Genomic DNA, 26,303 nt, shown 5'->3' with positions numbered 1-26,303 from the left:
TTGAAATTATCGCTCTGCCTTTTTTTTCTTTTTTATTTTCTTTTTAATCACGTACGAAAAAACGTAAATGTATATTTTAGAAAATAAATCTTATCTCGAACTTTAAACGACGACGATGACTCGAATGGTCGAACAATGTGCGACTCAATACGCGCAATTTAATTTCAAATGTACTGTCAGCCGATGGTTGTATAATCCTCTGCCAACAAAAAAAAAAAAAAAATAAAAAAATGGGGACGGAGATTCATCGAGATAAAAGTCACTCGTTGTTAACGGCGAGACCCTCGCTTTAATCCAGATCAACGTCGGCTAATGTCGCCGGAAACGAAGCGCGTCAAATGTACCGCGAGTTATTAACGAGGTTGGCTTCCTTAACGCAAGTTGTGTTTTCGCGTGACGCAGCCTCGAAGGGTTAGCCCTCGTGTTCGTCGAGGTGCAAAGGCCCGATAACGCGAAGGGATCACCCTGCATCTTAATAATGGAGCTGCCTCCCGGTTGCAAACTTCATTTTTTTTACGAACGGTACGATCGCGTCTCGCGATCACGTTTGTTAAAATGAAAATCATGAGACGTAAATGTAACAAAAACAATTTAGCAACGACTAAAATATTACGCGACATGTAAAATGTGTGCTACGCGAGTCCGTGCAATATTCAGATGATGTGCATTAACAATATTTAATGTGCAACTTTGCATTGTATGAAACTCGCTACGGTGCGGCTGCAGTTAATTAGAAACTGCGGAGCTGTGCGGCAGAGAAGATGCTGCGATTGTTGCGCACACTATTTCACGTTTCCACGTTTGTCGTTGGATTTAGCACGGGCGAATGAAAAAGAAAAAGAAGGAAAAAGAAAAAAAAATGCCACGCGAAGATAGCCCCGTCTGACATTTTGCGATGCATTGTTCGGCCAGGCACAAGCGAAAGTTAGTTAGTAAACGTGAATTCGTTTTAGACCGCCGTCTACAATCGATCGTGACGAGCAGGTCTGGGTAGGCAGGATTTTAATAAACCGGAAGTTCATTGTACGACTGTTCAAGCATCGGGTGCATGAAAGCTGCCGGGAGAAAGAGAATGTCGACGAGCGCAACAACGAAGAAGCACGTTGAAATGAACGTGTAGAATCTCTTGCCTTGAGGGTTGGCATCATCGTTGCGCTAATAATTAAACCAGAACCCGTGTATATCTTTTTTTTTTATTCGCGCAAGATCGCAGCGCGAGTTATCGAAACGCTAACGAGAGTCTTGTTATTATCTACACACGCGTCGCTTTTTATTAATATTTTATATTTTATTTATATGATATAAAAAAAAAAATTCTACTTGATGCGTATTACATAAAATTAAGTAATTTAAAGATACATTACGACGCTTTAAATTAAACTTGTAAAATAATTTGATCGTTGGAGACTAAAACGAGCTAAGCCTTAACAGAATTTTCCGATACGTGCAGAAGTCCGTCGACGACTTGTTAAACAAAAAAGTGAAAAGCTTCGATTTAAAACGTCTCGAGGTAGAGAGGGGTCTCGGCGATCGTCGCGTTGAGCTCCGTTTAACAAGAAATAAGGGTGGTCGATGCCGGTTCTCGGGGAGTCTTCTAAGACGACTTAGACCCGGGACGTTTTCGCCGTGACGGTGGCGCGCCTTTTACGAATACTCTTGCCGAGGGAGTTCTATGATGTTGCAACGGGGGAGGTAGTCCCAAGGAGGAACTTCTAAAATCAATTAGCAGCCCCTTAGGCAATGGGGTTCCGTTCCCGCACCCGGAGGACCCTTTCCGTCATAGGATAAGGGGCGATAAGGAGGGGTCGACGTTTATCCCAATGGAGAGAAACCGGCGGAACAATCACGGCCGCCTCTGCGACTACGCGAACCGCGGTGCGCGGCCGTGTGTGCGTACGTGTAGATACCTGCGACAGTTGCACCGAATTGACGCAACCCTTCCGCACTGTTTGCAGCTTCCCACGGCCTTGCGCGCCTGATTACCGAAGGGGTTGCCTAAACCCACTTAGTATCACTGATTTTTGAACGTCGGCAAGGACGCGATCAATTTATTAAAGCACTTAGAGTAGCGCTTAAACTTGGATAAATTTAACATTTAATTGTACCACTTGGAAAGTACCTTGAATTAACAAAAGTTATACAGCTTGTAAATTCGCGCTTGCTAATGCAAGTTAAAAACTTTCTGCTACTACAGACTGCTTAATAATTTCGGGCGATAATAATTCGAAGAAATGAATCGTTAAATAATCGACACCTTTTTTCGCTGCGTAACGGTTTGATTGCCGGGAAAAAATTAATTATCATCCCCGCGGCGAGAGCGATTTTCACGGCCGTAAAGTTCCATTGTGGAGAATCCGCGCGTTCCATTTCGAGTGCTGTTTAAACTTTTATCCGGGGGGATGCCGCGGCGAGACAAGCTAAGACGGATACGTTTAAGTGGACCGACGTCCCTTCTTCAACGGATGTTCAACGACTTCATTTAACGCGTGCACTTGGAATCGCATATTCAACAAAGTCGTGTCTATTGACGAGGGCATGTTGACAAGACTACGAAGTCAAAGTTTCAAGATCTCAGATTCTGTTCTTGATGTAGCGCTTGCTCTAATTGAGCGGTATGAAGAATTATCTCGCAACCCTTGTGGATTATTAAACGGAAACTTGGAATTAAATTACATGATCCTAGACACGATTATAATTCGATTTAAAATAAAGACAACATAAAAAAAAAATGCTCTTTTTTATTTTCGATAAGAAATATTTATTCTTTAATTTTTACTCCGGTTTTTTTTTTTTTTTTTTTTACGTCGTCTTCTATTTGCATTTAATATATTTTCCAGCAGATATCACGGTTAAAAAATTTTATTATTTGTCCGCGACGAACGAGCAAAGAAGGGGCTCTGCTTGAAAGGCAAGAAAGATGAGGCGAGCCTAAGAAAAGCGGGGTGATTAGGGACTGTTGGGCCGACCCTTAGTCTGTCTTATTGCTAGTACTCGATTGCTATAATGGCGGAGCTCCTCGTTGGACTTTGAGCAAGTTACGTTCTCTTTGAGCAACCTGCCGGACCCTCCGTGACCCTACAAAGGGCTGCAGATACGGCAAAAAGGAGCGTGGTCCTTCGATAGGCGTTTCGGTTCGATCGGGAACGTCTAAAGCACGTCAAATAGATCGAGGGACACGCGGGTCTCGTGAATGAAGACGAAAGGACTTCCAGATACTGTGGTCGTGACCTTAAATTGCGAATTTATAGCGTTCTCATATCTTTGTTCCTTTAAACGATATTTTGCGAAATAAAAATTTGAGAAATCTTAATTTTTAATAAAGACATTTAATTTAATTTCGGTATTTCAAGGTTCGAGACTTTCGCATTTTATTTTTTAAAAAAATGTCGATCTTTTTATTTTATTTTATTTTTTTTTATCGTTAGATTGCCCTCAGGTGCCGAAAGGTAACGTAACGAAGACTAGGAAAAATGATATCCAAAGGAAAAGCGATGAGTACATTTGGGAAATACTTGAGGAAGATGTTTAGGTCGTTGCGTGTTACTATCGAGAAGAAAGTCGGATAGCCCCGGGTGACTTCGCTCTTGCGTACTATCGGACAGCAGTCCGTGAAACTTTAACGTGTTTATCTTGTGACGTTGGATCGAATCGGATTGCAGTAACGCGGAAAATGAGAGGAGCGAGTCCCCGAAGACTGCGTGTGCTCTTTCGCTCATCGTCAATCATAGTTAACCCTGTTCATCGATCTTTAGCTTTCTTTATGGTGTTCTTTATGGCCCGACTCATTGTCCGTCGGTGAAGAAAACGGCATTTTATTCGATATTTTGTAAGCACGCGTCGAAGGAAATATTTATAGTAATAGTTAAAGATTAATTAAAATAACAGTTAAATTGCATTTCTATAATTGTACATGCCGGTATTTTATTCTTGATTAAAGAAAATTTTTTTTTTTATAAAAGGCGACAATGAGAATTTGTTGGCTGTAGCATAAATTTACTTTCGAAACGTTACATGAACAATTTGACGACAAGCGTTTAGGGATTCTACAGAGGTATCAACACCGGAACCCTTAGCTATTCGAAGTCGTAACCCTTCCAGTTAAATTTAATTATGTCATTGTGATCGATCTGTTTGCACAATTCATCCATTACCCTGTGTTACGATTTAAGCGTTCTTCCGATATAATCGTGTCGCGTTATCTATCGCAATATTGTACGCCCATTTTTATGCAGTGAAAAATTTACATTTTTATTATCTTTTATAAATGCAAAAATCTATAAAAAGACTATAGTCTTGCAAAAAAGAAATAAAAAAAAAATATCGTCTATATAACGAACTTTTCCTGACATTTTTTTTCTCTCGATTAAGAACGCGAAGTAATTATTGAAGGTACTTAACACGACCAGTTAGGCCAGTTTGACATAGATATATTCGTGACAAACTACATAAAGAGAAGTTCCGTTGAATAAACATTCCGGTCATAGCTCGAGTTCGAGGCACATTCCCGAATATCGCTTTCTATTATCATAGTTTTCCCCCGGATGTCATTAGCAGAACGAAAGCATTCGAGACATTATGCGGGAATATTGATTAAATTATTTTATTAGGCTATTACTTAAGAGAAGCTCGCGAGATAGTTCTCGTAAGACACAAGGATTGTGCGACGGTGCCCTATTGCTTGTCACGATCGTATCAAGGGTCTTATTATTAGTTGAAATTAACTGGAGGGCAATTTTCTACACTAAACGCCTCAGGATTAACGATCAGAGCGTCGTGCGTCACGCGCTTTGCGTGTGAAAAACGAAACGCGGCGTTTGGGGAATGACCAGGCCGAAAGGCAAATCGCGAGTAGGGCTGACTCGTTCCCCGCGGGGCAAATTTCCGATTTATTCAAGCTCGCTCCCGAATACTTGGGAGCCCATAAAGAGAATGAATGGGATTGTGGCGGTCGCCGCAATGCTCAGGGCTGCTTTAGGGGTTCATGAAATACGCGCTCATCGCTCTCTCTCTCTCTCTCTCTCTCTCTTTCTATCTCTATTTCCCTCCTCATCTTTCACTTTCTCTCTGTCCCTCCTTTTGGACTTTCCCTGCTCCTTTCTGCCCTCCAACTCACGCTGTCGCGCTTGGCCCTCCCCCGTTTCGTCCGTCCCTCGGTGCGCTCTTTACCCTCCCTCTCCGCCCTTCGCGAATCGAAGCTCCTCTCTCTGCAGGGTGGCTAGCGGTATTACCATGAATTTACATAGCCTCGCTTCGAACTCCGAACATATTGCGCCGCTTTGATTTATGCGAAACATTTGCTAAATATTCCGGCTTAATCTCGGCCACGCGAAATACCACTGCGGGAGTACCGCGGGCCTGCTTTCGCATAACGATAACGCCCGCCGCCTTGGCGGTTTCCTTGAGAAGCGCGGCGTACACGGTAAACAGAACGTAAATAGGCACTTTATAAATGTCAGTCCGCGGTGAGAGCTCTCGACCTCACTCAATAGCGAGCGCCTCGGAAAACTCACGCGGCGCGTCGGAGATTTACGGGAAAACAAATCATTTTGGGAGACACCCAGGGATCACCGGCGAAAATATCTATTTCGGTAAACTTTAAGGATTACGCGCGCCGTGATTTATGGCCGCATCGGCTAGGTGCGTACGAGTCACGCATCATATTTTAATATTTCATGAATAACTCATAGATTTGATGGAATAAAAATTACACGGAGCGGAGAAGTTACGTTCCGCTGTAAAATTGCACATTCACGGCGTTCGATGTGTCTAAATTTAATTTATGATTTTTTGTAAAAATATTCAACTTAACGATACTACGTACGATAAGCGGATAAATGTTTAACGTGAAACGTGATTCTCTCAGTTACGCGGATTCTCATTGTCTCGGGCTTTCTCGAATTCACCCTATCGAGTCGGCCTAATTCATACTTGGCTTCCTCAACGGTGCCAACGATCGCCGTTCAGAGGTAGATGGCTTGCCCTGAAGCCGGCAAAGTATGTAAAACTATACTTTAGGTTCAATTATTCGACTTAGCAACGGTGGACGAATAAATAGCCTATACATACTATCGCTTTAAATTATCTCGCAGCGTTGCGATCGTGTGGCTATTTGACCATACACGCTGCTGCAATACTAAAAATCACGAGTTTCGATAAAATTAAATTCAATTATTAAAAAAAAAAAAAAAAAAAAAAAAAACAAGTTAAACGATTTTATAATGCGAATAATTCTTAAAGAAATTACGTACAGAGTCTGTATTACTCATGTACAAGCCGAAAAACGTGTAAAGTAATTTTTCCAATCGTTTTAACTTGTACACTTTGTAACAGCTTTCTCAACGAATCGATTTTTCTACTCACGCTACTCCCACCGCTGTTAAGTGCTAGTTGCGTCATTTTTCGATGCCTCCGTAGCTATTTCCGCTTTTCTCGCGAACCGATCGTTCCTCGTTCCATTCTCTTCGTTTGACCATTTATCTCTCACACTTTTTCCTCTCTTTCTCTCTCTCATTTTTTTTTTGTTTTGTTTCCCATTTCACATATTCATACGATGGTCTCTTCTCACAATAAACGTGAACCATTTGCATGTAGAATCCCTGGACGAAACTCCCTTCGCAACCAAGCATCCCGGTGGACTGTACCACCACCCCTCCCGGGTCTCCGACGCGATAAGCCGCCCCCGGGGATCCGCGATTGTCTCGATTTATATGCGTGCTAGACGTAGGCCGTGGCCGCGCTTTCGGTTTTTCACAGGTAGGACGAGGTACTTACGCTCCGATAGATCGATTCACCGGCAGACAGTAAACACCGCTGATGAGCCTGTCCGGTTGGCGTCGACGAGGATTTGAGAACGCGGAAAAGGCTTGGGGTGCTTACCCTGCGATTTGTCGAGTACCGGGGGAAGGGATCCTCCGGTGTTCGATGTCGGATACTCGTCCGCGGATTTTCATACAACCGTTCCTCACTTTTTCAGCAACCTTTTACGTATTTTCTCCCCCTGCACGGGGGAGGCGCGTGCTCCGACGGCGTCGGGGCTAACTAGCGAAAGGCAACGACTGGCTCGCTTCACTTACTTCAAAGTTTTAAATCAAATCGCATCGATTTTATTCTTTCTCTTAATTCAGCGTCGTAATTTAGTATTGCAGTAACGTAAATATAAATTAATATTGCGCTACTCTGTCAGTTACAAGTATAAGTATTGCTATTCTCCACGCGGCTAATAGAAGATTAAAAACCAACCCTCGTGCGAGCTCGGGATGCAGATTTAAAGAGCGCGGGCGAAGTTTTTCAGTTATCGAAGTTCGCGTCATTTGATGAAAGTCATCCCTCACAACTTTAGAACTCTATTAAGAGCAGGGACACGAAGAGCGATGAAAGTTCGGGGACAAAATTTTCATTGGATGGAGTGGTTAATGGGAAATGGTAATAGCGGGCGCAATGTATATCATTTTCTTCCGCTTGTGCTTGCAGGTATCGCTCTGCGACGATTATAGTCTACCCGTCGACTTCGTGAACAAGAGGCGTCCCGCGAGCGCTGCAGCTGCAACTTCCGCGGTGCAATGGGCGCTGCCGAGTCCTACTATTGAGAACGTAAGTGGCCTCCGAGATTTAATAGAAAATTTAATAGAAAATTTAAATTAAGACTTTATATATAAAATCGTTGGGCGAAAACTCACCGCGTTTATTAGAAACCTTCGGCGCTATCCCGCGACGGCACGTTATGCAATTCAATTCGAACGCGGTGATATACGCGGTGTTTTGCATGTAAAAATTTAATTAAGAGAATCAAACGGCGACAATACATAACTTTAGAATAATGCTTTTACGCAGCGGCGGTTACATTGCAGTAACGGTGGAACTTTATTCACCGCAGTCGCGCCTTTATCTGTATTCGCAGTTCAATGAATTCTGCGTTAAGCAAACACGCTGCAGTTACACGTTCGCGCGTCCCCATTGTGGCGCGTTCCCAATTTGAAAAGTTTATCGATATTTTTCCGCCGCGACGTGCAGTGAATCAAAAAGGCCGGAGGGTCGGCGATTTTTCTGCGGGAAAACAAAATCCCTCCCTCTCCTCCCCCTCCTTTCTGAGTAACTTTGTGCATATCTTACATGTAAAATACGTTGTCAGCGGTATCGCGCTGAGTTCGAATCTCGGTGAAAGATAAATATTTAAAAAAATAATAATCAACAAATTTAATTAACTAAGGAGAGCTTGCGGAACGCCGCGAGAATAAAGTACACCGTCGCGCTTAGGTGCCGAGTCAGCGGAAGGTTTTAAAATAAACGTATCCTACGTATACAATGCCCTTCGACCGTTTCAGCCCCCGCGTACACGGCGTGCGCGCGTGACGTCACGTCCTACGACTGTCGTTCGAGTCGTTTTGCCGGCTAACGATAGTATTGATATTTTTCCAACGCGGACGACCGGGGAATCGGCCAAAGGGAGAAATATAATTACAGCGGTGACAAAATACCCCCCGGGCACAGCAGCGCGAAGGGCATTCGCGGGGGCAATGGATGATGGGGGCGACGGCGAGCGCGAGAGGTGGTAACAACGGACGCGAAAGGAACGACGAGAAGCGTCGCCGGCGGGGTGGAGGGACCCGGTGACTTCCGGCGTCGCTTATAATTGCTCCGCCACTCAGTTCCTGGCGTTTGGGGTTGCCTCGAGCTTCTCGTCTAAACGCTTTAGCAGTGAAAATACAGTTTTGCCTTCGTGCGTTATCTCGAAAGCGCAAAATATTATACTTCGGGGTTTTCTCGCAAAGAAACGCTTGGTAGATACTCTCGGCGATTGCATAATTAATTCTTTCGACCGTCTGACGCACGATTAATTTATTATTCGCAGATTTATAATCGTTTGATCTTTTTCCTTTTTTATTTTCTTTTTCTTTTTTCATGTTACTAATTCGCGAGAATAATTTAGATTTTTTTTAATCAAAATTTTTTATTTTTCTTTTTTTGTAAAAGTTTCTACTTTTATATTATTTTCCTGTGCGTTTATTTTATGTTAGTGAACGTTGGTGTTATTTTGTTTGCAACTGTATTTGATATGTTAACTCGAAAAAAAATTTAATTTGTTACCATCTACTCGGTGTCTGATTACTGCACAAATAAAGGGAAGCGCAGATCGCGAGGGAGTTCATAAAAGAAAGAGAAAGAAACGTCGTAGAGAAGGAACGACACCTGAGTGCGCCGAACAAAAGTTTCCTCCGCTTCGTTGTCACCGACAACCCCCGCGAGCGTCGCGACCAAGGGGAGTGTGACAAAGACAGAAAGCGGGTGCCACTTGACTCGAGAGGGTGAATCGTTATGAGTCGTGCTCGTAAGCCCTACTTAATACTTTAGCGCTTTATTTTATGCGTGAGATCGAGCACTGGTGCTGCTCGCATTTATCACTATAACAAAGGGCTTTGGGGCGCGAAACTTTAGGCGCGTAAACGCGTCTCTTTCGAGTGTTCGTACTCGCGCAACTACTTTCGTATCTCGTTCGTGAATTTCGTGAAACTTTGACTCGCACTTTTTTCTCCGTTACGTTACGATCGAAAGATCGCCGGCCGATTTCGCGCGATAGACGCGAAGCGACGTGCGTGTATGAGCGGTGCCCGAGGGAGCTCTCGCCGTTCATTTATACGGGAACAAATTCACGGAAGCGATTAACTTCCGGCGAAGGGAAAATTACACCGAAAAGTGGGCGTAATTAATTCCCCGACTGGTTTGAAGAGACACGTCCCGCGCGAGAATTCCAGAAAAAAAAAAATGGACTTTGTGAGGTGGTTGACGCCGAGCTCTTTGTGAAATGTCCCTCGTCCGAGAACGAGAGTGATTGATACTCTCGCTGGTAAAAGGCACTTTTACGTGCGTCTTATCTTTCATCGCTCATTTTTCTTGCGACCCTGCTTCACCTAACGCCATTATCTGCATACTGTTAATGATGTCTTGTATACCGCGAGTACCATGGAAATGCTGGCCTGCTTGCACAGGGAATTAAGAGCGATCGACGCCGCCGACGTGACGTTTCCTCGAGAGTGCCATTCTGTGTAGCGGCGTTATTTATGTTATGAACCGTATCCTTGTTTGCCATTAATACAGCTGGACATTTTGCAGCGCCGTAACATTAACATTTATATCGCGGTAACATTCTTTTCGCCGAATTATACTTCTAGAACTGTGAAATTAATTTTTGATTTTTTTTTTATAGCGATTAAATTTTTTATTAAAAAAACTAAATTATATTTAATTAATTTATTCCGTATAATCAAGATGTTTTTTTTTTTATTTCTTTCAGAAACGCGTTATTAATGAAATGCCGCGGTGCGATATAAAATTTTTGTTGCGTCACCTAAACTCGTAAATACAGTAAAGTCAGACGGTTAGATTGCGCCGATAATTACGCCGAATTATGACGCAGTGACCAAATAATCGGATTAAAGCCCTCGATAAATCGAACGGTATTAACGACCGAATATGATAGGGTGCGATTGCGTATTTGTGCTGCGTTCGATGCAATCCTCAAAGTGGCCAAACAGTTTGCGCACAGCGGGGAATTCGGGCGGCAACTTGGAACGATCCGTGTATTTATTTATTTGCCGTTGCTTTTTTTTGCTGCAAACATCGCGCGCGGCAGATTCACCGATTTTACCCCGGACGATTAACAAGGTGTCGGGGCGAACCCTCGCGTTTTCACTCGTCGAATCGAGCGGGAATTCGATTCCTCGTTCGCGCAATCGTTTTCGCAGCCGCCGCCGCCGCCGCGACGCGAGATTTCGGCCGAATGCGTTTTCGCTTCGCGGAGAGTCGGCCCGTTCGTCATCGGATTTGCGCTAACCGAACGAGTTTCCACTGCCGAAACCGTCCCCCGTAATTTCCGTACAAACATTCGCAAATTTATCTGCACCGCGGGAAAAGAGTGAGGGGGAGAGGGGGTTGGCAGGCGAGGCGGCTGAGAGCAATCGACTTCGCCTTCGAAACAGCCCCCGGAGGCGTAGCGCTCAACTTTGGCAGGAGAATTCCAATTTTGGGCTCTTTCAATTTAAAGCTACTTGTCTTCCTCACCGTCGCCTCCTCGTCCTCGCACTGTCGGAATGTCTAGCGTCTTGCTCCGTCGAGTTTCCTTACGCGTCGTCTTATTTCTTTTTTTAATTCCGCTCTCCCGGCCGTCGATGTAGAAACCGAAAGACAGAGAGAAAGAGAGAGAAGAAAGCTTTTTATCGATTGACTTTTTTTTAATCCGGTATTAAAAATATCTATTATTCGTCGTTTACTCAACGGGGAAGATCGCGGAAGTTTTATTATCGTTATCGGCGAAGTACCAGTCGTATAATCTCCGTGAGACTGAACGGCTTCCGCAGGAAATGCAAAGAACCCTTCCTCCGCTCGTGAATTGAATTCAATCGAGAAGAACTTCTTTCTATTTCTTCGGATTAAGATTAAATCGAATGTGGCTTACGATTTACGTCGAGCTGCACTGAGAAGTGTTAGTCTTTAGGAGTCTAATCTTCGCGCGAACGGGATATTAATGTCGCTCGTCATCTCGTCGACTATTTCAGCGCGTTTAATCCAGCGGAGCACACGTGCCGGAGGAAACGAATGGTCGCTACAGTTGTTTTCTCTCGAAATAACGATCATCATTTAGGGAACGGCTGGGAACGCGTCCCCTCTCGAGTCTCGACCGAGGTATTACCGCAATTGGCTGCATTCAGGACCAGAAAATGACACCGTGCTTGCCGTGTAAATTTAACCGAGGCTGCCTCCGACGATAATCCTTCTCGAAGGCATTTCCTTGCGGAACGAATTCAGACACGTGTGAAAACGCAGAGTGAAACGCACGTTGTTAAATTATTACAGCTATCCGGGCCAATTTGCTTCAAACGTCGATTTACCTTTTTTTTTAATTTTAATTTTAATTTTTTGTCGTTGCGAGCAGATTGTTATCGCGAATTGTTATTTGAGAACGAAATCGGGACGGTATTTTCGTCGCGACGCACGTACGGAATCTCTTTCGCATGAGAACGGAAGGAAACAATTTATGTTCTACTTGCAGGCGGAAATCGAGGTTGTGGAACAATACAGCGATCCTAGAGACAGTAAGAGTAAAGCGTATGTGGAACCGGGAGCGGAGACATCCCTGCCCACGGTTTACGGCAAAGGAAATCGCAACTACTGCCGGCCATATACAGGTAAGTCTCTTTTTAAGCCGGCATTGCGTTTAAACTTGCAACTAATAGATACGTATCGGATTAATATTATTTTATTTTTATTACGTCTCAATAGACATTTAAATGTTTTAGAAAAAAAAAAAAAAAATTTAATTTCAATTTTAATTATATACCTACGACTTTTAATTCAATTTCGTGTAACGCTAAATACTTTTGACATTATCCCGTTATATAATTAAATATAATAGCTGTATTAACGAAATAATTATGGCGAAATTAATTGGTATTCGAACCACGAGCGGTCTCGTGGCGCGGCATATCGGCGAAATGTTCAGATTCTACATTGATTGATCACTGACGGGGGGTACGATAAGTTCCGGGATAATGCAGTGGAGCGGAAATTCTCATGCCGGGCCGCAAATTAATGTGGCGAGCCGCCGGTGTTACGGCCGATACTACGACGTACGAATTATCGAGGTAACAACTCAGTTAGCGTGGGGTAAGAGGGAGAGGAGAGCCCCTCGATAATTGAACGGTACGCACAGGTTGGTCGCGAGCAGCTAACGGATTAATCGACGGGGGGGAGGGGGGCTCGGGCGAAATAGGGGATCGTCTCTTTTCCGCGGTGGATGGCACCTTACTCGGCGAGATTGCAAAACTGCCGGGCGGAGATTTCCGCGCGAAGTAGAAACTCTCATCTTTTCGCGCGATCTCGAGGCAACGTGGCTCGACTCCGTATACGTTGGCGATAGTGGCGGATTAAATTCCCGCTCACGAAGGAATTCTGTGGGCCGTGATTAACCCCAGCACCGATTGTCCCGCGTGTACGACGCGAGCCTGATTCGCAACCCTCGTCGCGTCACCGGGCCGTCCCGGTGCTCGAGTATGCAGATTGCCGTGTAACGCTGATCCCGAGTAAACACCGCCGGAATTTGCATCCTTACCATATTCATAGGCTTTTAATTCGTAAGTCATTGTGAATATGGCGAGGATCAACGCGGGTCGGCCTATGCAAAGATTTGTTTCCTTCGGTAAAACGAGGGGGGAGACGTGTGACATCGAGACTCTTACCTCCCGCGTGTTTTCTCAGTGACGTGATAATATCGCTAAGCGGACCTACACGCGACGTCTTGCTTCGCGTCCTGTTGCGTTAAACGAACGAGAAAATAAAACAGTTTACTCCGTTTTATTACATCGGTGGTACTTCCTCCGTAACGCCTTCTCGCGATGAAATCTCCGCGGGCTTTCGACGGAGACGTTACGAGATTAAAAGTAAATTGTCGTCCTCGCCATTCGAGGAATGCCGTTCCTTTCGCGAGAATTGAATCAGCAGTCGCGTCGATGGGGGTTGAACGTAAGGGAAGTGCGCGCGCTCGCGCGCGCTAGGGTGGACCGAATGGAATTTTCAGACTGGCCGCTTTATAAAAGGGTACCGATGACGCTGAAATGTCTCGACGGTTCGCCGCCCTCCGTTAACTTCCGGTAACGTCCCCGCCGACATGTCCGCAGCTCGGCCTGTTCGCTTGTTGGCGAAAACTTTTCGGCCTCGCGGCCTGTCCCCGACGTTACTTGCCATCGACACCGCGCGCGGCGTTCCGCCTCCCATAATATGTCGCGTGATATTTAATTAAACTTCCCTGCGCCCGCCGAACCCACCCCCGCAGTATATCGCCCGTTCTCATTTCGCTTTCATAGTCCGTAAAGTTTCGAGGGGGCATTTTCGCCTGTGTGCCTGCCCGCCGCCGCATTTTCCAGCGCCGTTCCACTTATTAACCGCGTTTCACAACCGGCCTAACAGATTTTTCTTGCCTTGCCCGGGAAACGCGCTCTTTGACGTGAATTAAATCAAATACGGCACGCTACGCTGTTAACGATTTACGGCGGATCTAAAAGCAAAAAGAGCTTTCGGCCAAATAAGGTTATACATTTCAAAACGTTTTAAGATAATTGCATTAGGATAATTGCGCGTGAACATTTTGAAATTATTCAATTCGGTAATGATAATGGTAATTCCGGAACGCTCGTAATATCGACCTTTTATCAATTATCCCGTTGATATTAATTAAACCTTTTTTGTAAAAAAAAAAAAAGAGAGAGAGAGAGAGAGAGAGAGAAAAGCCTGCTATAATTTTAATTACACTCAATATCACGCGAATGTACGATATGTCGTTGAAAGAAGTTTTCAGGCTCCTCGTTTGTTCGTACGACCCCTCTTCAAAGTTACCCTCATTTCAATTACTGGTACCAGGTGACTTGTAGCTCATTCCGCATCCCCGAGCATTTAACGCCCGTACGGGTCCATCGTATGCAAATGTCAATCCGTCCGTCGGTTTGTTCGCCGTCCGAGCGGGAGAAGGCGGGTCTGATGTTCATCAAACGCTGTTCAAAAGCTGCTAGCGTATATATATATATATATATATATATATATATATATATATATATATATATATGTATATTTGTTAGCGAAAATTTATATCCGTGCGCAGAACAGCGAATTAGAACCTCAGACTTTTTAATGCCGCCTGACTTATTACTATTATTATTTTTTAAAGTTGCTTGAATAATCTGCACACTTTAATTTTCCAAAAATAACTATTTTTACAATGCTCAAACGTATATGAGCTTTTAAACGGTCTGATTTTGTTAATCAAGTAGACACAGATTCGCGCTTATAACGAGGGACTCTTAAATATATTCAACTTCTGCCCAGATTCTCTACTTCGCGTACGTGAAACGCAAATTTAATCGCTACGAAGATGAATAGTTTGGCAAAGACCTCCTGTCTTTACCTCCGACTTTACCCTCCAATTCTTTGTTCTCTCTTCCCGTCTTTCGGTCTGTCTTCTTCCGTTCCCATTGCCCGTTTCCCTTTCTTCGTCCCACACTTCGGAATACGACGCACCGTATCCCTCACTTTCCCGCATCGTAAACTAGATCATTTACAAACTGTCACCGGCATAATTCTGACTCGTCCGCCGGTAAGTACGTGCTCAGATCTAGAGGCCGGGAACCTTAATCCCCGCGCAATTTCGCGAGTTAAATTCGCGCATCGCAGTGGCAGGATGGGAAAATTTATTTCATGACGCACAAGCGGCACGGAGAGACACGCGATATCGAAATGATTGAGCTGACGTCGAAAACTCCCTGGTTTCATTGCGATTTTTATTACAAGAAATGATTTGCGAGCTCTGTTAAAAGCATTATTGAGTTCTGCGCGAAAATCGTCTAACCCACTACGTTTCTATTCTCGTTAGCGATGTGCACTGTAAAGCGAATTAACGTCTTAATCGAATCATTTATCGTTTTGTTTACCGTGAAACCGAGTTCTCTCCGATTAGCGACTGCGTTTGTTTTTTCTCTTTTTGCAATTGACCTTTACAAAAATGCTGAGAACGCAGAGTACAAATAAAAGAAATAATTAACGAGATTCGTACGCGAATAGTGCTTGAATTTTTGGCAACTCTTCAGCACGATATATTTTTTTTTTTAATTCTAAAATGTATTGTTTGTGAAAATTTTCTTTGTTTATTGTGGAATAATTGAATTTAATTGTTGGCCAGTTGCAAACGAACTTGATGTGAACTTTTTTTTAAAACAACACGCTGCCTCGTCGCTCGATATACTCGGCAGGCTCGGAGGGCAGAGATCGCGACTAAGCTACGAACCCCTTCGCCAGGAGAGGGTGGCCCTTGAATTCATTTCATGGGCAATTACAATTAGCATTTATGTCGCGATTTGCATATCGTTGCGAGACAATTTCGCGCGCGCTTGGCCTAATCTCTGTGTCAGATGCTTTCCCGCCGTGCAAGAAACGGTTTGTAGCTGCTGAAGATCGCCTATCTTGCCGTGTGAGCTATTGAAATTTCCCGGCGAGACCCGCGACCCCGTGAGATAACGCTTAGCTTACCGAGTGAAATATATCGGAGGCAAATCGTATTAAAATATTTGAAACTAATCTTTTTGGAAATATTAGAGAATTATTATCTTCCGGTGACTTCTCAATTATTTCATCTTCACAGCGAGCTCCATATAAAAGTTTTAACTGAACCGGCTGCTCGTACGTAAAATCAAACACGGGCCTTTGATTGCGATTAAAATTGCATCGCGCGAACTCGAAAACGAATACGGGATTTCTCGTTAACTCCGACGTACCACCGCACAGTGAGCAGCGGAACGTAAGATTGAATTTGAAAGCAAAAGTAAACTCGCGACACGATTAATTCGAAGAGTCCATAAAGGGGCGGGGTACGCACGAACGCTCGAAATCGCCGGGGTCGGTTTCGGGCACGTTCGAAACCCTCTCGGGTTTACCTCCGCGTCCGATCCAACCCTTTCCGCCGCAAACGATTGTGCTCGCGTGTGACCGCCGACGTAGATTTCAATTGCGCAATGTCTACTGACAGGAAAGCGAGTAATCCGCGCATGCATCGCCCACGTGAGCGACAGCTTTGTGATCTTTTTTAGCGTCGCAAAACCCTTTCCAGCGAGCCTAAGCATTGATTTTATTGACGATAAAATCTATCGACGTCAACGGCGCAGATCCATATCGGCATAATCGCTTTTAACGAAGAGCAAAATCACCGCCGGGTGATCAACCGAGGCGTAAAGGCATTTAGAAATGTAATTTCGGAGGTTTGCTCCATTTTTACGGCTTAAACAAACGAGGAGACAAAGAGAGATGCTTATTTCGTTATAGAGAAGATGTTTCAGAATTTTAAAATAATTATTTAATCGGTAAGATCTTAGCCGAGCAACGAGTCGTGGAATTGTTAAAAATCAAGCGACATTTAATTTACATAAAGCGGAAACATATCTCTCACTTCAAAGCTGTCAGTTTCATCGATGAACAGCTTGATATGAAACAGTAATCAAAGGATATCACGTCGGAGCAGCGTTCTAAAGGACCGACGCACCCTCGTAATCAGTCGTTGCTTCAATCATCTCGACTATGCGTTCGAGGATATGCGTTTGTAGCGAGTTTCTAAAAAACAGATAGCTTCTCTTCAAAGTAACTTGCCTCTCTCTCTCTCTTTCTCTCTCTTTCTTTCCTTTGTACCGATAGCTTGTAATCATTGCCGTCATTCCCGTAACGTTTGCTCGTTAGCAGTTACTTTTTGCTTCGAAAATACGATAGGAAACGTAATCAAAGAGATATGAAAAACGTGAAGGCGATGTGCTGGCGCCAGCGTCGCTTTATCGTTACGTCCTGCAATTATCATTCAATCGTCACGTTACATTTGATAAGACTCGCGGGTGACGTTAATTGATTAACTCGAGTTACTCTGCGCGGCAGAAACTTATCGCGAGCCATCAACGCGATATCTATTTTCTCGACGTGTACGATCTCCGAATGACTTATGCTCATCTTCCCTTGACACCGCTGACACATTTCGCGCGAGCTACTTTGGCCAATCTCGCGATCGTAAGCGTGGAGCTCGGCGCGACGGAGCCAATAACCGAGATTGGCTTCCGTTTTCGCCGCTGCTCAGCTTGACCCGTAATCTTTCGCTGCTTCGTAAGATGCCCGGAAGATCCTCCCGAACGTTGGCCGGCGCGATAACGTCTAAGATCGAGCAATTGCGCCCGCCCATCTCGCGCCTTCCCGGGTTTTTTTTTTTTTTTTATCGCTTCTTTTCCTTCCGTCTGAAGGGCGATACAATGTACCACGGCCCCGCAGACACTATAGCCTCGGCTCACACGTTATGGGGACAATATCTAATAAAACGCGGAGCGAAGTGGTTCCGAGCTTGCGCAGCTGCGATTTCCTTTATATATATATATATTTATATATATTGTGTAGAGATCTTCTCAGAATTTTGCTCGCCTTACCGCTGACCGTCAATCGCAAGAGAGAACGGAAGATTGCATAAACGGCGTTGTCACCGTCGTGGTCAAAATAACGTCGCGTGTCCCGGATTATCATATAATCAAAGATTTGACGCGGAGACGGAAAATCGCCGGGATAGTTCTATGGTTTTGGCGTTAGCAGCGAGATGGTCACGACGTTTATTGGAATAATATTTCCCTCCCCAAAAAATATTCTATCGATTGATTACAGCAATTTTTATAAAAATGTGGAATTATATATAACTTTAAATAATTTTTATGCGCAATTTTTTTTTTCGCGTTTTTGTTTAGTTCGTTGATACAGGGCATTGTAAATCCAAGATAGATCGCCTCTCGGACGTTCATCTTCGTTATCTACAGATTCATGTAAACAGGATGCATGCGACAGCGTTTCGTGTTATCTGTAGTGATTGCTAGGCGAGGGTTGTCGCTCACTGGCCGTAATAGATTCATTAGGGTAGACACCGCTGCCTACCCCGGCGTATCGTTACCCCTAACTCTGCATACACGTATTCTCTTTCATTTTCTGTCACTCGATCACTCTTTCGCGTTAATTTCTTTTGACTAACCTCGTTTAGGTTTTAATAATTTGTTAAAAATTATTAAATATAAAATATTTTTCTTTTATGTAAAACAAACAAGAATAAATCATGCGCGCAAAATACGGGCTCTGTAATGTCTAATTATTTAAACTAAAAAAAAATCAGTGTTTCGACATTCTATCTTTATTGCCAATTTTATTCGGATATATCTTTCGTCAATTGCAGATAGTTGATTGAACTGTCCCAAATGTTTTACGTACCAATTTAAAAAAAAAAGAAAAAAAAAATTCGTTTACATCGCACAAAAATGGACATGCACACTTTTTTTCTCGGCCTCTATATATAATCCAGTCCAATTTAATCGAACTGCTCGATCATCAACCTCCTAGTTCTCTATTCTCGCTTTTCGCGCAGTCGACCCCCGACAGATATCTCGCAAATCAGATTATTGATCGTTAATCAATATCACTGCAATTTGGCGTCATGCCAGCACGTAGTGTTGCCTTTGTATATATACTATGTATATTTGTGTGCGCGTTGAATGAAAGGCCGCGGTGCCCATTGCAATTTTTGTCGCTTGCGAACGAATAATCGGCCTTGACGTCGGTGGCCGATGCAATTGGTCAGATATAGGGCAATCTTTAAACCATAATTTTCGTACGACCCTACGTACTACGTACATATTGTAGAAAGTATAAAATATCGCGTAATTAATTTAATTAAATTTAACTTAATTTAACTTGATTTTTTTTTAAACAGAGAGGTTTTATTTTTATATTCAACCGTACATTTCGCTTGAACTCGAACGAAACGGATGCAAATATATATTCATGTTCATTTCGATCCCACTTCCACGGCAAGTTTTTCGTTATTTTGTTATTTTATTTCCGGAGGATTCGGTTTCCCTATCTCGGCGTGTCTCGCTGATATAATTTTATCGCGATGCTATACCAACTGCGCAAACGATATTACGTTTCTTCTCGTTAGTATTTCTTTCTGGCACTGCAAACATCCGGCATTGTATTTTTATCGTTAATCCTGCAGATTCGGTAGTTATTCTAATCCCGCTCATCGCACTTTTTTTTTTAAAGTAGACGAAACTATGCGCACGCTTCGTGTGCGCTATTTTTTAGAAAGTCTCAATTCGTGCGCGTCATTAAAATTGGGGACTCTAATTAATTATAATTTTTATATGATAATCACAATTGAGTATAAATCTATGGTCGACGGTGTATTATCGGTTCAAGAGACTTTAATAGCAAACTACGAAAAAAAAAGCATGCGACTCACCGATCTGCATGAGCGTCAGCGGAGTTGAAGAATTCTGCCGGTGACTGTAACAAAAAAGAGAAATATTAATTTAGACATGTATATTAATTAATAAAATTAATAAAAAAAGGGTACAAAATTTTTTTTAATAAAGACTTTATTTATAAAATGTATACTTACTTAAGAGTTGCTCCGCCGATGCAGGATGCCCGTCCCGGGCCTGCTCCTCCTCTCAGATGGGACGTGACGAGCCATCCTTCCGCGCACAAGTAACTCGCGAACGCGCCCGGGTGAAGTTACAATCGCGAAAATTACTTAACAAATTTTTCGACACTCCCGAGTTAAAAAGAATCGTAAAAAAAAACGCCCGGTAACTATCGGCAGCCCCGAACGACCGACGAACCGGCTGCAGTTCGTATAATTTCGAATCGGCGTGCGGCACTGAGCGATGCGACGCAGCGGAGTTTCTCTTGACCTGAAACAAAAAAATAAAACAATTATTTAGTAGATATAAAATTTAATTAAATGAAAAAATTAAAAAACGTTATTAAAAATCCAAAGAAAAAATTGATATATACCCATGGGTTGCTCCGCCGGGGCAGGATACCCTTCCTGGGCCTCCTCCTCCTCTCAGACCTCCCGTCAGGGTGACTGGCTTCCTCTCAGATTCGTCCGCGCACTGATCCCTGCGAACAAAAAGCCCAGATAATTAGTTAAAACTTCGCGAGTCTACGCAACACGCGTAAGGATATTGCTTACTTTAAGGAAAGGAGACGTAATCGCACGTGCTCTCCTCACACGGAGTATCATACGTGCTCTCCTCACACGGAGAACGGAGAGAAGACAATTCTCGTATCGCGAGGTTTTCGTTTAACGCGAATACGTATTAATTTCGGTACGGACACACGTGCTTGCTGTGCAGTGCCTAGTACGTGTGTGCTCGCGCGACCGCTGGAGAAGGACAAAGCGAGAGTGGGAGTAGTGGGGGAATATACCTAGCGCGCGGCACGTAGGCTCGCGCTCGCTCTCACCCGGTGCCGCCCCGCCTCCCCCCGACCCCCTCGCGCCTATCTATTCGTTATTCTCGTTCGATTTAATTGTAATATTTCGGATCGACCGAAAAATCAAAAGGGCCTCGTTTTACGTCGCAACCAGTTTCTCGTCGAGATCGAGAACGGCCCGATGAAAGTACGGTCTTTTTCAACTAATCCATGCGTCACACTAATTTTGTAAAATAGTATTTGTTATAATTTCGGCGTTCGGCACTTTTCTTTTTTTTTTTCTTCACTGATGTGCTGCAGCGGAGTTGTCGATAAGATGTTTTGTAACAAATAAATGGAAAAATTAAACTGTAGAGCGCCTCTGATTTTTTAATTAAATATTACAAAATTAAATTATGAAAATGCCAAAGAAAACTTGATTCTTACTATTGTATTGCTCCGTTTTTACCTGAACATATTAATTATATAAATATTAAAATTAAGTCTTTAAAAGCGACAACAATAAACGACAATAATAAAATCGATCAACCGCTAATTCAGGCGTTACACCGATTTTTTTTTTATTTTAGATTAGAAATGTTTAAAAGTTTTTAACGGTGAAAGTTTTTCGCCGAGCAAAGTCGGTGGATAAGTAGCTTCAGGTGAAAAGAAAAGGTAATGGATCCACGCGCCCGTTTTTCATCTCCGCGGAGGAGGATGGGTCATCAGTCCGCCTTACGCGATTCCGGTCCTTTGTGAAAGTTCGAATACGTAGACGAGGTCTGGTTTCGTAGGGATCATTTTTCCCCGCAGCTTCTCGTATCCGGGGCTTTTTCGCCGTTTGTCACTCGCTGCCAAGAATGTGCCGCAAGTTCAAAAATAAAATAAAATAAAATAAAATAAAATTGCACACCGTCCGTTCCCCTCGTTTCACAGCAGTCGGCGAGTCGCGCGATAATTTGCCGGATTCATTGTTCGGGAATTAATTCCTCATTTCCCGCTTCGCAAATCTCCCGAGCCGCCACTCCTTTGTATTTGACCGTGGAAAATGAAGTTCGAGCCCTCTCGTGATAGCGAAATATGCCGGAAATTAGGGATATCCTGCCGCGTTATGGATACCGCAATGATTTTACTCAGACAGTGCCATACGGGACAGCGGGGCGAATCCGCAATTTTATTAAACCCGCTGGTTTATCGAAATTATTTATAAACTCACATAATATAATTTATTTGACCGAGCTCGGGTATATGATGTCTTTTTGCATCAAATTCAACACGCCCGAGATTATTGAAGCACATTCAGCGTGCGTTTAGCAGTTATGAAATATTCCGTGTCAGCGTAATATAAAAACATAATTCAGGAAAATTAAATCAGGCAAGTATTAAACTAAATAAATTACGGTGCGGATTAATAATACGTAATAGTATGCATTATTAAAGTTAGCTGCATTATTCGTTAAGTAAGCAAGATAAATGTTCAAAGCGCAATTTATACGGTTAAATAATTACACGCGCATTGTGTGCACGCAACATCATTACTCGTATTGTGTGAACAATGAGATCGATCAAAACGAAATTACCCGGCGACAAAGAAACGCGCGAAGACCGCCTATTGCACTTTAAGCGGTCGATATCCGCATTCTGATGCCGCGAGCCTTTGTGTCTGGTCTAGCTGTGTCGGACGATGCAATGGACCCAGATGCTTCCGATAATAATTTTTTTTTTTTTCTCTCTCTCTCGTTCGGCAAGTTCGTCCGTAAATTCGCGGTGGCTCCTGTCAAAAGCAGCGACCAACGTGGTTTATAGCGCATCTCGTCTTCTCGCCGCCCTCGCAAGAAAGGGAACGGATTTCCGTGGGGCTCTCTCCGGTCGAGCATAATGTGCCCATTATCTTCAGTCCTTTCGTCTATTTCGTATGTGTACTTTGCCTATATAATGTACCGGGTGTCCGCGTAATTTTACGTCTCCTCCATTCGCCCGACTTTCTCTTTCGTTAATGTCGCGAATGTCCGTGACGCGATCGTAAAGCTTAAAGGGGGCATTAGATGATGCTCGAACGAGTACAAAGGGACTGAAAAAGGGGTGGTCGGTCCGTGGGCCGGAGCGAGGATAGGAACGCTCAGGCAAGGAAGCCAGAGACCATTACGGTAATATCTTATGGACGGAGGAAGTGATTTTTAAGGAGATAAGGCTGCCATTTCGAAGCAATTTTGCCTTCCCCGTGAGCTTTTTCGTTCGGCCCGAGTCCCTCGCGCTTTCTCCCACAACAGAACGATTATGAAAATTTCGCGCCGTTTTTCGGGGATCCCGAAAGTGAGCTTTATGCGACCGAGATGTCTTTTAAAGCCTAAATCATCTAAATCTTTGCGTTTACGATTGATAAATTCCTTGTCATCTTTTCCGTGACATTTCAAAATATCTTAAACAACCTAAATCTATTTTTTTTTATTTTTTATACGTAATATTATCAAATTACACGAGAGTTATAAAAACTGCAGTATAATTTTTTATGATCGCCTCTCTAAATAAAAATAAAAAAAATTTATATTTCTTAAAATTAATCTCTAGATCCTTCAGCATCCGGCTCGTCCTGCGAAGACGACGAAGACGGGCGGGCAGTGATCGTTAGAAAACGGAAAAGTAGCATTTACGCTTCCTCAAACCGTGCTCAATCGGCGGACAGGGACACTCTAACTTCGACCGACGCCTTGCTCGTCGACTGCGTCGCTTTAGTGCATCTGACCGATCAATCCCCGACCGAGTCCGTACAGCCCGTGCGCCATCCGTCGCCGTACTATTACGGGGATCTGTTCAAGGTACCGGAGCAACTGTCGAAATCGCAGCCGAGCAAGTATCGGAAGAGTGTCAGCCTCGATGTGCCGGGCGAACGCTCGCGCACACCCGGTATACCCAAGAGAAACTCGGTAGCGGGTGATGGGGGCTCGTACTCGTCCCAACCGCGGCATTATCAGCAGCTACAGCAGCCGTATCCACCGCCGCCGCCGCACTATCGCAGCCAAGATCTAATAAGCCCCACGTCGGGGAGCGAGCATGCTGTCCCAGCCAGAAACGAGATCCTCTCGTCGTGCATCATCACCGAGTGGGATCACACCCTCATGCCTCCGCATAGGCTGCTGAGCCATGATCTGCCTACCACCGTTTGTACCTGCGTCGCATCGCCCGAAGAGGAGGAGGATGAGCTAGACCGACGGCAGCCGCAAGTGGCGCGGCACCAAGTGCGCAAGCTACGACGTACGCGGAGGATAGACCCGCAGCCGATACTCGTCGAGGACGAGGGCGACGTGGAGGGCGAAGACGAGGGGGAGGAAGGAGACGAGGAGGACGCCGAACACGAGGAAGAAGACGAGGAAGGGATGGCTAGGCAACGTCACCTCTACGAGACGGCCTTCGACTGTAAAGTCAATCGGTCCGACGACGATCTCGACGACCTCGATCGCGTCACCAATCACGCAGTATTACATTCTCAGGTAGGTACATTCGGAGACTTGGAATTTTCATGCTCCGATATCAAATTAAGTGCGCGATAACATTTTTATTTAAATAATTTTACTTTCTCATTTTGCTATTTTTTTTTTTTTTTTTTTTTTTTTTAAATATATAATTCTAAAAAACTTTTATCTCTTTCTTTATGCAATATACGAAATTTTTTTTTACGTGACACATTAATAGACTATAATAAATTAATACATACGTTTCCTCTATTTTAAAAAAATAAGTTTCGGATAAAATAAAATAAAATACAGATACGGAGTAGCAGTACTGCGCCGATGAGTAGAACGAGTTCGTCAACGGACACATCGAAGCAGCATCAGCAAACGCTTCCTTACACCGACCAGTCGCAATCAAACAAGGACCATCGACGTAAGGTCGTACTTCTCCGCCCAAAACCGATTCCGAGCCGCTTGCAGCAGCAGCAGCAGCAGCAACAACAGCAGCAGCAGCAGCAGCAACAGACACAGTCGCAACAGCAATCAGACAATATATCTACTCTGTCCCAGGATATCGAGTCCCTCCAAATCAATTCAAGCGATGAAAAAACCGGATCGCCGAGACTACCGGCACGCGATTACACGCCGTCACCGCCGTCGACCGCACCGCTACCCGCGAAATTTCACGGAAACCGAGACCACTTGCTGTTGAATATTCGCAGCGCGCCGAATTTACCTTCCCAGCAAGATCATCCGCGTTTAAAAGACATAAGATTGCCGGTAAAATCGTTGCGCCCCAAGGACTCGCCGCAAAGCAGCGAGGGAAGTATTCTCGAAATCAAAAGCCGACCGAAGACTTTCGTCCAGGAGAACATCGACTCGTCGCAGGGCCGTCGATTCGACAAGGAACTCATACTCGAGTTTAAAGACAGGCCTCGGGAAGAGAGGCAGCGGCCGCGCAGTTTAATCCGCGAAAACAGGCCGATAATGGAGTTCAAAGGTAGGCCGCATGAGGCGGAGGGCGATCTCGCGCGGCCACGAAGAGACGCCGGCCTTTTGGAATTCAAGCTGCGCACGTCCAGACGGCGTATCGGTTATTCCAGCACGGAAAGTATGGCGACTAGCAGCAGCGGCGGCAGCATGGAATCTATTAGGAGCAGCACGAGCGAGGGGAACAGATCGACCAGCAGCTCCGACAGTCGGCACAGCACGAGATCATTGAGCTCCCACAGCTCCGACAGCGGCAGCACCAACTGCTTTCATCACCATCATCATCAACAGTCGTCGCTACCCGGTTTTCTAAACCACCACGCCACGAAGCTCCACATTCTCTCGCCGATTTCCGACAAATCGTCGCAGGAGCCGGCCTCGGAGACCTCCGACAACAATCGAAACAATAACTCGCAGAAGGCCTCGCCCGAGGAGAACATCACCGCGGAGAACAACGTCACCGCGGGCAACAATACCAACACGAACGCGGTCACCTCGCCCATGGACACGTCGTTCAAGAAACGGCGTACGCCGCAAAACAAAAATCTCATTAATCTCGCTTTGCAGTCGTCGTCGTCGGGCGACGCTGAGATCCAGGGATCGGACAGCGGCATATCGATCGAGTCTCGCGCCGGCATCAAGTGCAAGCCTTTCGGATTTCACCTGTTGAAACCGCAGCTCGACAATATTAATTTCGTCGACAACGAGCCGGAGCTCTCGGATCTGCCCTTCGACATGCCGAAGCTGAGAAGAAGACGGCTGCTGATGCAACAAGACGCTACTACATCCGGTAGCGCGACCAGCGTGGACCTAAGGGACTTGCCCTTCGACATGCCGAAACTTCGAAAGCGTCTTAGGTGTACTCAAAGCATCGAATCTAGCGCGTCTCAAGCGTCGTCTAGTCTTTCGGTGCGCGATGTAGAGCCGCCGCCTTTGTTCGGTAAGTTCTCGTTCTTTTACATATTTACATTTTATATATTAATTAAAAAAAAAAAAATATATAAAAAATTATTAAACATTAATAATAAATTAATAAATTAACGTCTAAATATATATCATTTTAAAATT

The 26,303-nt window shown here is 44.3% G+C and overlaps 1 protein-coding gene across 1 annotated transcript in view; it reads left to right on the top strand.

The window, feature by feature from the left end:
* Nucleotides 1-26,303, top strand: part of Hwt (heavyweight) — a 110,302-nt gene that overhangs the window by 72,066 nt on the left and 11,933 nt on the right. The window contains exons 3-6 of the mRNA XM_070665440.1: nt 7,471-7,590; nt 12,044-12,179; nt 23,365-24,284; nt 24,561-26,175. Coding sequence (XP_070521541.1) covers nt 7,471-7,590; nt 12,044-12,179; nt 23,365-24,284; nt 24,561-26,175 — 2,791 coding nt within the window. The remainder of the gene's footprint in view (nt 1-7,470; nt 7,591-12,043; nt 12,180-23,364; nt 24,285-24,560; nt 26,176-26,303) is intronic.

The sequence above is a fragment of the Cardiocondyla obscurior genome, linkage group LG13 (genome assembly GCF_019399895.1).
Source record: "Cardiocondyla obscurior isolate alpha-2009 linkage group LG13, Cobs3.1, whole genome shotgun sequence".
Taxonomy (NCBI): domain Eukaryota; kingdom Metazoa; phylum Arthropoda; class Insecta; order Hymenoptera; family Formicidae; genus Cardiocondyla; species Cardiocondyla obscurior.
This window is presented reverse-complemented; position numbering and strand designations above follow the sequence as displayed.